The sequence below is a fragment of the Oncorhynchus keta genome, chromosome 23, assembly GCF_023373465.1.
Source record: "Oncorhynchus keta strain PuntledgeMale-10-30-2019 chromosome 23, Oket_V2, whole genome shotgun sequence".
Classification (NCBI taxonomy): domain Eukaryota; kingdom Metazoa; phylum Chordata; class Actinopteri; order Salmoniformes; family Salmonidae; genus Oncorhynchus; species Oncorhynchus keta.
The window spans coordinates 30,341,887-30,355,581 of NC_068443.1; the positions used below are offsets into that span (position 1 = coordinate 30,341,887).

Below are 13,695 nucleotides of genomic sequence, written 5' to 3' on the forward strand. Positions count from 1 at the left end.
GGCAACACGGACTTTCAATTCCCCCCAATTATTGTCTCTGGGGTTGAGATCTGGAGACTGGCTAGGCCACTCCAGTTACGAAGCCACTCCTTCGTTACCCGGGCGGTGTGTTTGGGATCATTGTCATGCTGAAAGACCCAGCCACATTTCATCTTCAATGCCCTTGCTGATGGAAGGAGGTTTTCACTCAAAATCTCACGATACATGGCTCCATTCATTCTTTCCTTTACATGGATCAGTCTTCCTGGTCCCTTTGCAGAAAAACAGCCCCAAAGCATGATTCTTCCACCCCCATGCTTCACAATAGGTATGGTGTTCTTTGGATGCAACTCAGCATTCTTTGTCCTCCAAACACGACGAGTTGAGTTTTTACCAAAATGTTATCTTTTGGTTTCATCTGACCATGTGACATTCTCCCAATCTTCTTCTGGATCATCCAAATGCTCTCTAGCAAACTTCAGACGGGCCTGGACATGTACTGGCTTAAGCAGGGGGACACGTCTGGCACTGCAGGATTTCAGTCCCTGACGGCGTAGTGTGTTACTGATGGTAGGCTTTGTTACTTTGGTCCCAGCTCTCTGCAGGTCATTCACTCGGTCCCCCCGTGTGGTTCTGGGATTTTTGCTCACCGTTCTTGTGATCATTTTGACCCTACGGGGTGAGATCGTGCGTGGAGCCCCAGATCGGGGGAGATTATCAGTGGTCTTGTATGTCTTCCATTTCCTAATAATTGCTCCCAACAGTTGATTTCTTCAAACCAAGCTGCTTACCTATTGCAGATTCAGTCTTCCCAGCCTGGTGCAGGTCTACAATTTTGTTTCTGGTGTCCTTTGACAGCTCTTTGGTCTTGGCCATAGTAGAGTTTGGAGTGTGACTGTTTGAGGTTGTGGACAGGTGTCTTTTATACTGATAACAAGTTCAAACAGGTGCCATTAATACAGGTAACGAGTGGAGGACAGAGGAGCCTCTTAAAGAAGAAGTTACAGGTCTGTGAGAGCCAGAAATCTTGCTTGTTTGTAGGTGACCAAATACTTATTTTCCACCATAATTTGCAAATAAATTAATTACAAATCCTATAATGTGATTTTCTGGATTTATTTTCTTCTCATTTTGTCTGTCATAGTTGAAGTGTACCTATGATGAAAATTACAGGCCTCATCTTAAGTGGGAGAACTTGCACAATTGGTGGCTGACTAAATACTTTTTTGCCCCACTGTATGTGTGGGTAGAGATGTAGTCATTCAAAAATCATGTTAAAACACTTTTTGCACACAGTGAGTCCATGCAACTTCTGTGACTTGTCAAGCACATTTTCCCTCCTGAACTTATTTAGGTTTGACAACTAAAGGGACTGAATACTTCCACTCGACACATTTCAGCTTTTCATTTTTACTCTGTAAAAACGTCTAAAAACACAACTCCACTTTGACATTATGGGGTATTATTGTTCGTAGGCCTGTGACAATATTTGAATCCATTTTGAGTTCAGGCTGTAACAACAAAATGTGGGGAAAAAAGTCAAAGGTACACAGATACCCTGTTGTAATACATGTAACAGTTGTTACTACAAAGTGTGGCTAACTGATTACATTACAGAATAATTAGTCTGGAAACTGAATAATAATATTCTGTCAACCTTATGGGATAGAGACAAAAACTGTAGACCAAGTCAAATCAGTAATTACACTTCAATCAACATAATAAAAATAATTTATTTACAATGCCATAAATCATAAATTAGCAAGCAGCATTGGCAAAAGCAATATTAGTCAACAGCTTGCATAAGGTGTAAATTAATTTTGCATAAAATGCCCACAGTGGATGAACATCGATGCAGGTGAACATAGTGCTATTTAATATTAACATCACACCTGCAAAAATACATTTCTGAACCGTAACAATGAGCTTTCTACACGAAAACTCTTGTTTTACAATATTGCTTTGATTTACCATTTTGTTGTTTACATACTCACCTTAAAAGACAGTCAATATGAAACAACTGTACAAATAATACAACCCACAACTGATCACAAATAAAATGTGGGGGAAAAGAAAAAAACATCTACTGTGAAAACCAACCAAATAAGCCAGGGGTGTAGTAGTCTAACCATAGCACAAGTACAATGGTTGCATCTGAAATGGCATCCTATATAGGGTGCCATTTCAGACATGGCCATTAAGTGACGATGCACACTTCAGTATTGTCATCTCACTAGACATATAGGATACAACTGTCAACTTCACAGTAATACACGATACAGAAAAACAGGTCTAAGGCATTATGCTAGGTCTTTAGCATGTTAAGGTACTTGCATGTAATATTTACCAATTGATCAAATAGCAAACTATAAATTAAAAACATTTTTTCAAAAAAAAAAGTATTGATCAGTCAGAATCAGAGAAGAAAAACTAATTCAATTCAACCAAACCTTGTGAGTGAATTTAATATTTGTATGCACACTCTTTCGTTAAAACTTGTCGTTGTGATTGCCAAGATGCATACCTTACAAAAGGCTGTTAACACAGTAACACTTCATGGCTTACGTTTATTTTAAAGGTTGTATAATAAAATCTTTGGATTTGCAACGAGAGCAGTCCATCCATTCTATGACAATTGTTTTTTCTTTCCTTTTTTTTGTGACTTAAATTTGCATCAGAGCATCCTAATCTTCAAAAATTGCTCAACTCTTTAAAAAATGCCTGGTTTAGGAAAATGTCGAATGAATTGGGAGAAATTGGCCATCACAAAAATAAGAAATATCCTTTGCAGCGTCAAAGAGATATCATAATAACCAGTGCAAACCTACAAAAAAGATATTTTCTGGACACACATTTTCACAAACACTTGATTTATGTGAGGCCAACTTCATTTCAGCATTTGCAGACAATTTGAAATTTTCACATTCTTCAAAAAAAAAAGCTAAATTATATATAAAATAATTGCTAAATTATAAGTTCTGTGAGATTTGCTATGTGCTTACAGACTACAACTAAACTGGAGTAGTACAGGAATATGGTGTGGAAAATGCATATTGCCTGTCCATTTTACACGACTGAAGCAGAACTTGTTTTGTACCTTCCAGGTGATCTATAGACATTACCCCCAATCAACAGTCAAAGACCACCCTAAAGAATTGAGTTATGCCTGTTGGCAGGCCTGTCCATTCCTTTCATTGTGAGGTTGAGGTGAAGTGCAAGGAAAAATCCTTACGCAATAAGTTGAAACCCTGAAAAAAGTGAGTTCATCAACTCAAACGATATGACTGTAGTCACATTTCAGTGGTTGTTTTTTGTAACACCAGGCTGGAGAGAAAACAGACATCTCATTTCATTAATTTATACTGCAATATATACACAACCTATGAACATTCACCTTCATACATATCGCAGCAGGGGTATTCACTTTAACATTTCATCTAAAACTACAGGACTTAAAATATGGAATTCAATTAGACACAATAAGGTAACATTTTAAGGGATACTTGTTAAGTCACTTAACCATTTCCTCCCTCTTATATAGTGTCATAGAAATAATGTTTCTAAAGTTTAAAAACTATAAATACCTGTAAAACATGTATTTTATAAACCTTTCAAGAGACTACTTTAGTTAGGCTTACAATATAACCATTCAAAATCAAACACAATTGTATAGTTTATGCTCTTCGAGCCATTTATAATATATCACTTGTCTCACACCCGTGCATGTGTATACAGCACAAACGCACAAAGAAAATATTGTTATTTGAAAAAAAGACCCGGAGAGAGAGTAGTAAAGAGGGTATTTTCTGAGGGGAGCTATAGTCTGGGTTCTGTCCCTTAATTAATACATTCATCTGACCAGATGCCTGCTGACAGGATCAGTTTTGAGTCTATATTCTGTGAGTATGGGTCCGTTGTATGCATGTGTGTATACGTGTATTTGTCTGTATCCATTTTCTTTGTGTGTACGTGTGTGTATGCAAGCGTGTCAGAGTGTGAGCTGGACGATATGGACAAAAATCCATAGTGCGACAAATTGCCTGACTTGATGCGATAATGATAAATAGAACGATAAGTTTACCACAGTTAATTTAGTATCCTTTAAACTACTACTACTATGGTTGTAGCCTACAATTGTCACATTAACATTAACCCATATTAGCAAACCTACAGCACCAGGCAAAAGGTTTGGACACACCTACCCATTCAAGGGTTATTCTTTATTTTTACTATTTTCTACATTGTAGAATAATAGTGAAGACATCAAAACTATGAAATAACACATATGGAATCATGTAGTAACCATAAAAAGTGTTAAACAAATCTAAATATTTTATTTATTTGAGATTCTTCAAGGTAGCCACCCTTTGCCTTAATGACAGCGTTGCACACTCTTGGCATTCTCTAAACCAGCTTTATGGAGGTACTCACCTGAAATGCATTTCAATTAACAGGAATTTCTATCCTTCTTAATGCGTTTGAGCCAATCAGTTGTGTTGTGACAAAATAGGGGAGGTATACAGAAGATAACCCTATGTGGTAAAAGACCAAAGTCCATATTATGGCAAGAACAGCTCAAATAAGCAAAGAAATGACAGTCCATCATTACTTTAAGACATAAAGGTCAGTCAACACAGAACATTTTAAGAACTTTGAAAGTTTCTTCAAATGCAGTAGCAAAAACCATCAAGCGCTATGATGAAACTGAAACAGGAAAGCTGCAGAGGATAACATCATTAGAGTTACCAGCCTCAGAAATCGCAGCCCACATAAATTCTTGAGATGTGTCAGTTACTTGAACTCTGAACATCAACTGTTCAGAGGAGAATCATGCCTTCATGGTAGAATTGCTGCAAAGAAACCACAACTAAAAGGACACCAATAATAAGAAGAGACTTGCTTGAGCAAATAAACACAAGCAATGAACATTAGACTGGTGGAAATCTGTCCTTTGGTCTTTGGTCTAGATTTTTGGTTCCAACCACTGTGTCTTTGTGAGACGTAGAGTAGGTGATCTTCGCATGTGTGGTTCCCACCGTGAAACATGGAGGAGGTGGTGTGATGGTGTATTGCTGGTGACACTGTCTGATTTATTTAGAATTCAAGTTACAACCAGCATTGCTACCACAGCATTCTGCAGCGATAACGCTATGCCATCTGGTTTGCGCTAAGTGGGACTATCATTTGTTTTTCAACAAGACAATGACCCAACACACCTCCAGGCTGTATAAGGGCTATTTAACCAAGAAGGAGAGTGATGGAGTGCTGCTGCTGCATCAGATGACCTGGCCACCACAATCACCCGACCTCAACCCAATTGAAATGGTTTGAGATGAGTTGGACCACAGAGTGAAGGAAAAGCAGCCAACAAGTGCCATGCACGTGTGGGAACTCCATCAAGACTGTTGGAAAAGCATTCCAGGTGAAGCTGGTTGAGAGAATGCAAAGAGTGTGCAAAGATGTCATCAAAGGCAGAGGGTGGCTACTTTGAAGAACTCAAATGTCCAATATATTTTGATTTGTTTAACACTTTTTTGGTTACTACATGATTCCATGTGTTATTTCATAGTTTTGATGTCTTCACTATTATCTTACCTGGAATGAGTAGGTGTGTCCAAACTTTTAACTGGTACTGTATTTCATTTCAAACTTCACATTTCTCTAGTACAGGCAAAATGCCTGCGATAAGTGGTCGGTATGGTTGGTGTTGATAATTTCAGTTTATCGTCCTAGCTACATGTGTGTTTGTCCATTGTGTGTGTGTGTGTGGGGAGGACCTAAGTCACACTAAGGTGAATGCAGTTGGTTGGTTCAGGAAGTTGTGTTCTTCAGTAGATGAGTCTTTGTCCAATCAAAGACCCAGGTAGAACTGCAGGAGCTCCTTGATTGGTTGGATGCCAGTGTTTTCATTGGGTGTTGGCCATTTATACTGTGTTGTCCCACAATCGACCGGGGTTAGCAATAGTTCTGAAAAAGAACATGGTTATATCATTTTAAAAAGGCAGAATTCAGTGAAACAAGACTGACAAAATTCTAAAAGAGACACAGGGGATTTGAAGGACGTAGGACGTATGCCCTCGATGACCCATCGGTGCGGTCTGTTTTGATGTGTAAACGTTTTTAAATCCTTAATGTTGGGCAGACAACATGTGATGAAACGTTACTCGCTCGAGTTGCTTCACATGTCAATCCTAACGGTTCTAGAATTAGGCTATCGCCTCGTCTCAAGCCATTATCATTCACCTGTGGAAGTTGGAACACATGGAGACTTTTGTTTAATGTTCCACTACATCACCACACAAAGGCTGCCTTCCAAACGACAACCGATTCCCTCAATAGTGCTCTACTTTATACCAGGGTCCATAAGGCTCTGGTCAAAAGTAGAGTAAAATGTGGGACATTATAGTACCAATTGGGGAAGCATTCTACTACTATGCATCAGAGTCCACTGCATACATAGCAAGCAAACCAGTACCAGCTGGCAAGCGAGAGAAACTACAGTACACACAGGGTTAGGTGGAACTGGCACTGGACACACACACAGCCCCACACACACACACACACACACACACACACACACACACACACACACACACACACACACACACACACACACACACACACACACACACACACACACACACACACACACTCATTACACAGCCCCACACACACATTACACAGCCCCACACACTCATTACACAGCCCCCCACACACACACACACTCATTACACAGACCCACACACACACACACACACTCATTACACATCCCCTCACACACACACTCATTACACAGCCCCTCACACACACACACACACACACATTACACAGCCCCCCACACACACTCATTACACAGCCCCACACACATTCATTACACAGCCCCACACACACACACTCATTACACAGCCCCACACACACACACTCATTACACAGCCCCACACACACTCATTACACAGCCCCACACACACACACACACACACACACACACATTACACAGCCCCACACACTCATTACACAGCCCCCCCACACACACACACTCATTACACAGACCCACACACACACACACTCATTACACACACACACACACACACACACACACACACACACACACACACACACACACACACACACACACACACACACACACACTCATTACACATCCCCTCACACACACACTCATTACACAGCCCCTCACACACACACTCATTACACAGCCCCCCACACACACTCATTACACAGCCCCACACACATTCATTACACAGCCCCACACACACACACTCACTACACAGCCCCACACACACACACTCATTACGCAGCCCCACACACACAAACTCATTACACAGCCCCCACACACACTCATTACACAGCCCCACATACACACTCATTACACAGCCCCCCCCCACACACACACATTACACAGCCCCCCACACACACTCATTACACAGCCCCCCCCACACACACACACACACACATTACACAGCCCCACAAACACATTACACAGCCCCACAAACACACACACACACACATTACACAGCCCCACACACACACACATTACACAGCCCCCCACACACACACACACACACACACACACATTACACAGCCCCTCACACACACACACTCATTACACAGCCCCTCACACACACACTCATTACACAGCCCCCCCACACACACACTCATTACACAGCCCCACACACACACACTCATTACACACCCCCACACACACACACACACACACACACACACACACACACACACACACACTACACAGCCCCACACACACACACACTCATTACACAGCCCCACACACACACACACTCATTACACTGCCCCACACACACTCATTACACAGCTCCACACACACACACTCACTCATTACGCAGCCCCACACACGCACTCATTACGCAGACCCACACACACACATTACGCAGACCCACACACACACATTACGCAGACCCACACACACACACACACACACACTACGCAGCCCCACACACACACACACACACACATTACGCAGACCCACACACACACACACACACACACACACACACTACGCAGCCCCACACACACACACACACACATTACACAGCCCCACACACACACTCATTACACAGACCCACACACACACTCATTACACAGACCCACACACACACACTCATTACACAGCCCCTCACACACACACTCATTACACAGCCCCTCACACACACTCATTACACAGCCCCTCTCACACACACACTCATTACACAGCCCCCCACACACACATTACACAGCCCCACACACACACACACATTACCAGCCCCACACACACACACACACACACACACACACACATTACCCAGCCCCACACACACAGTCATTACACAGCCCCCCACACACACATTACACAGCCCCACACACACACACACTCATTACACAGCCCCACACACACATACACACTCATTACACACACACACACACACACACACACACACACACACACACACACACACACACACACACACACACACACACACACACACACTACACAGCCCCACACACACACACACTCATTACACAGCCCCACACACACACACACTCATTACACAGCCCCACACACACTCATTACACAGCTCCACACACACACACTCACTCATTACGCAGCCCCACACACGCACTCATTACGCAGACCCACACACACACATTACGCAGACCCACACACACACACACACACTACGCAGTCCCACACACACACACACACTACGCAGACCCACACACACACACACACACACACACACACACACACACACACACACACACACTACGCAGCCCCACACACACACACACACACACATTACACAGCCCCACACACACACTCATTACACAGACCCACACACACACTCATTACACAGACCCACACACACACACTCATTACACAGCCCCTCACACACACACTCATTACACAGCCCCTCACACACACACTCATTACACAGCCCCTCACACACACTCATTACACAGCCCCTCTCACACACACACTCATTACACAGCCCCCCACACACACACATTACACAGCCCCACACACACACACACATTACCAGCCCCACACACACACACACACACACACACACACACACACACACACACACACACACAGTCATTACACAGCCCCCCCACACACACACATTACACAGCCCCACACACACTCATTACACAGCCCCACACACACATACACACTCATTACACACACACACACACTCATTACACACACACACACACATTACACACACACACACACACATTACACACACACACACACACACACACACACACACACACACACACACACACACACACACACACACACACACACACACACACACACACTACGCAGCCCCACACACACACACTCATTACGCAGACCCACACACACACACTCATTACACACACACACACACACACACTCATTACACAGCCCCTCACACACACTCATTACACAGCCCCCCACACACACACACTCATTACACAGCCCCCCACACACACACACACATTACACAGCCCCACACACACACAACCCAGCCCCACACACACACTCATTACACAGCCCCACACACACACTCATTACACAGCCCCACACACACACACACTCATTACACAGACCCACACACACACACACACTCATTACACAAACCCACACACACACACACACACACACACACACACACACACACACACACACACACACATTACGCAGACCCACACACACACACTCATTACACACACACACATGACACAGCCCCTCACACACACTCATTACACAGCCATACACACACACACACTCATTACACAGCCCCACACACACACACACACACACACACACTCATTACACAGCCCCACACACACACACACACACTCATTACACAGCCCCACACACACACACACACACACTCATTACACAGCCCCACACACACACACACACACTCATTACACAGCCCCCACACACACACACACACACACTCATTACACAGCCCCACACACACTCATTACACAGCCCCACACACACACACACACATTACACAGCCCCACACACACAACCCAGTCCCACACACACACTCATTACACAGCCCCACACACACACTCATTACACAGCCCCACACACACACACACACACACACACACATTACACAGCCCCACACACACACACACACACTCATTACGCAGACCTACACACACACACACACTCATTACACAGCCCCTCACACACACACTCATTACACAGCCCCTCACACACACACACTCATTACACAGCCCCTCACACACACACACTCATTACACAGCCCCACACACACACACACTCATTACGCAGACCCACACACACACACTCATTACGCAGACCCACACACACACACACTCATTACGCAGACCCACACACACACACTCATTACGCAGACCCACACACTCATTACGCAGACCAACACACACACTCATTACGCAGCCCCACACACACACACTCATTACGCAGCCCCACACACACACACACACTCATTACGCAGCCCCACACACACACACACACTACACAGCCCCACACACTCATTACACAGCCCCACACACTCATTACACAGCCCCACACACACACACACACACACACACACACTCATTACACAGCCCCACACACACACACACACTCATTACACAGCCACACACACACACACACACACTCATTACACACACACACATTACACACACACACACACACACACACACACACACACACACACACACACACACACACACACACACACACACACACACACACACACACACACACACACACACACAGGGTAGCCTAGTGGTTAGAGCGTTGGACTAGTAACCGGAAGGTTAACAATTTGTTCTCAACTGACTTGCCTAGTTAAATAAAGGTTAAAAAAATTAAAAGAAGTAAACACAGTCCCACACACACACACTCATTACACAGCCCCACACACACACACACACTCATTACACAGCCCCCACACACTCATTACACAGCCCCCACACACTCATTACACAGCCCCCACACACCCCCTTTCTCTCCCCTCACCTGCTCAGGGCCCATGGAGGAAAGGCTTTCTGTAGACACAGAGGTCATGGTCATCTGGCCTGCTGACATTTGGTTCATGTTGCTCATGCTGCCGTTGGAGGCCATGGGGACACCGCTCATGTTCGGGTTGGCGTTGCTGCCGTTGTACATTCCACTGTTAGGCTGTTGGGGCACGTACTGCTGAGACTGTTGCGTGAACATGCTGTAACGAAACATGGAAACAAAAAAGTACATATTCAAGTCACTGATTTTACCACAGGTTGATGAAAGAATTTGTATAATGAGAGCATACTGGATACATTCTACAGACAGTATACATTAATGCAAAGTCAAAACATAAGTATATGATCATAAGAACCATGACAACTAAATAGACGCTAAATGCATAGGTTAGTGGTAGGTTTGCAAAATGTCCAGGTTTTCCAGAAATCCTGGATGAGGAATTACAGATTTCCTGCACATTCCCTCCTGATTCAGGTCACCCCTCAACCAGAATGTCTGGATGAGGAATTACAGATTTCCTGCACATTCCCTCCTGATTCAGGTCACCCCCCAACCAGAATGTCTGGATGAGGAATTACAGATTTCCTGCATATTCCCTCCTGATTCAGGTCACCCCCCCAACCAGAATGTCTGGATGAGGCATTACAGATTTCCTGCACATTCCCTCCTGATTCAGGTCACCCCTCAACCAGAATGTCTGGATGAGGAATTACAGATTTCCTGCATATTCCCTCCTGATTCAGGTAACCCCCCAACCAGAATGTCTGGATGAGGAATTACAGATTTCCTGCACATTCCCTCCTGATTCAGGTCACCCCCCAACCAGAATGTCTGGATGAGGAATTACAGATTTCCTGCACATTCCCTCCTGATTCAGGTCACCCCCCCAACCAGAATGTCTGGAAACCCTTTCCGAAGATAACTGATATGGTTGCAAAATTCATACATCAGAAATCTAGTCAGAGCTGCCAGTCAGTCTCACCTGTTTCCTGACATGTTGCCCTGAGGCCAGCCGTTCATCTCAGAGGATGGCTGGTAGGTGGAGTTGGCCTGAGTCTGCTGTTGCATCATGGGGCTCTGGGCATGGCTCATGCGGGGGGACATGACAGGGCTCTGGGGGGTGGTGGCGCCAATGAAGCCTGCATCCTGCTGCTGCTGGTTGATACCTGACAGGACCAACAAGGAGATATTTTATCAATACGGAGGGCTGGAGTAGAGCAGAAAACACCCAAACACATTTAAATTGTCAAGACAAGATCGCTTGAGGTGCAGTCTGCTTGTGCCATCATTCCAAGTCTTTGTCACTCATTGTCATGCCATGTTTGACTTGACAATGACAGCAATGAAGTTGGTAAGAGAGCACAAACATACCTGGGACCAGGCTAAAGATAAGCTGTGTGTTGTAGTTGCCTGCAGCAGGTATGTTCAGGCAGGAAGAAACAGAAATACAGGAAGAGCCAGTAAAGTAAAACATATGCAGTTGAGTCCAAAACATTGCACAAGCAGAAAATCAATAGTCACGTGAATGGGTAAGAGGAGGGGGATGGAACTTGGTCAAAATACTACAGACCAGCCACAGCCATTAGCCTGTGTGAACAGCACCAACACAAAGCAATATAAAATGTGATCATGCTATTTGTAATTCTTATCCATGCATTATATGAAATGGATTGTTTTAACTAGCATGACAAGAGAATGTTTAGTTAATACTATGGATTGTGAGTCCTTGGATTTCTTCAGGTAGATAGAATTTGGAGGTTACATGAGGCATACTACTTCATTGCTGTTCAGCGAAACCATGACAAAATGGAGAACTTATGAGAAACAAAACACCACACAGTCACGCAGCCACCAAATAAAACCAGTGTATGATTAGAATGATTATCAGTTCAAATTCAACCTAAGCTGTGATAGGAAGCCAGTAGCACAATGCTCTTCTGAGACAGAAGTACACACAGCGAGGTGACCGGGCAGTATTAGAGTATACCTGAGCTGGGAAACTGGAAGGCACTGTGCTGCTGCATTTGTGGACTCACTGCGGCTCCAAACTGTCCGCCTACGTTTCCCATCATCCCTTGCTGATTAGCCAGACTCATCTGGGAGGAGCCATGCGGGATCGGGGAGGAGTGGAGAGGGGAGAGGAGCTGCTGAGCCCCCGGGAGACCAGGGGACAGCGGGGAGAAGGGGCTGGTGGAGGGCGGTGGGGATGTGAGCCCAGTACCGTAGCTGGCCGGGTAGGGGAACTGCTGGGGGTTTGCCTGGGGGATCCGAGGGTTGGTGCCGGGTGGCATGCCGGGGGACTGCGAGGGCCCAACTGCCCCAGCAGCCATGTTGGGGGGGATATTGAGGCCCTGGGCCCGCATCAGCATGGCTCTCTGGTGGACGTGCTGCTGGCGCTGCCGTAGGTGGTTACTCAGGTACTCCCTCTGTCTCTGGGCCAACATCTGAGCATTAAGGGTTCCCTGGAAGGACAGACGGACAAATACACATTTTGATTTAAGACATTTATTGTGCGTCCCAAATGGCACCCTTTCCCCTATATAGTGCACTATGGGCCCTGGTCAAAAGAAGTAGACTATATATAAGGCCGATTTTTGTCATAGCGGATGGTCAGGGGGCCGTAACATAATTATAATAATTTGTACACTGTAAATTGA

The 13,695-nt window shown here is 44.8% G+C and overlaps 1 protein-coding gene across 5 annotated transcripts in view; it reads right to left on the reverse strand.

Moving 5' to 3' along the window:
* Positions 1 to 1,692: 1,692 nt before the first annotated feature.
* Positions 1,693 to 13,695, reverse strand: part of LOC118402550 (nuclear receptor coactivator 2-like) — a 79,905-nt gene continuing 67,902 nt past the window's right edge. For 3 of the 5 annotated variants that reach the window (XM_052476998.1, XM_052476996.1, XM_052476997.1), the window contains exons 18-21: positions 13,026 to 13,500; positions 12,021 to 12,204; positions 11,036 to 11,237; positions 1,693 to 5,946 (exon numbers count right to left, since the gene is read on the reverse strand). In XM_052476998.1, the coding sequence (XP_052332958.1) occupies positions 5,935 to 5,946; positions 11,036 to 11,237; positions 12,021 to 12,204; positions 13,026 to 13,500 (873 nt within the window). In that variant the 3' untranslated portion in view covers positions 1,693 to 5,934. The remainder of the gene's footprint in view (positions 5,947 to 11,035; positions 11,238 to 12,020; positions 12,205 to 13,025; positions 13,501 to 13,695) is intronic. The other 2 variants (XM_052477000.1, XM_052476999.1) reach the window with 1 other exon arrangement.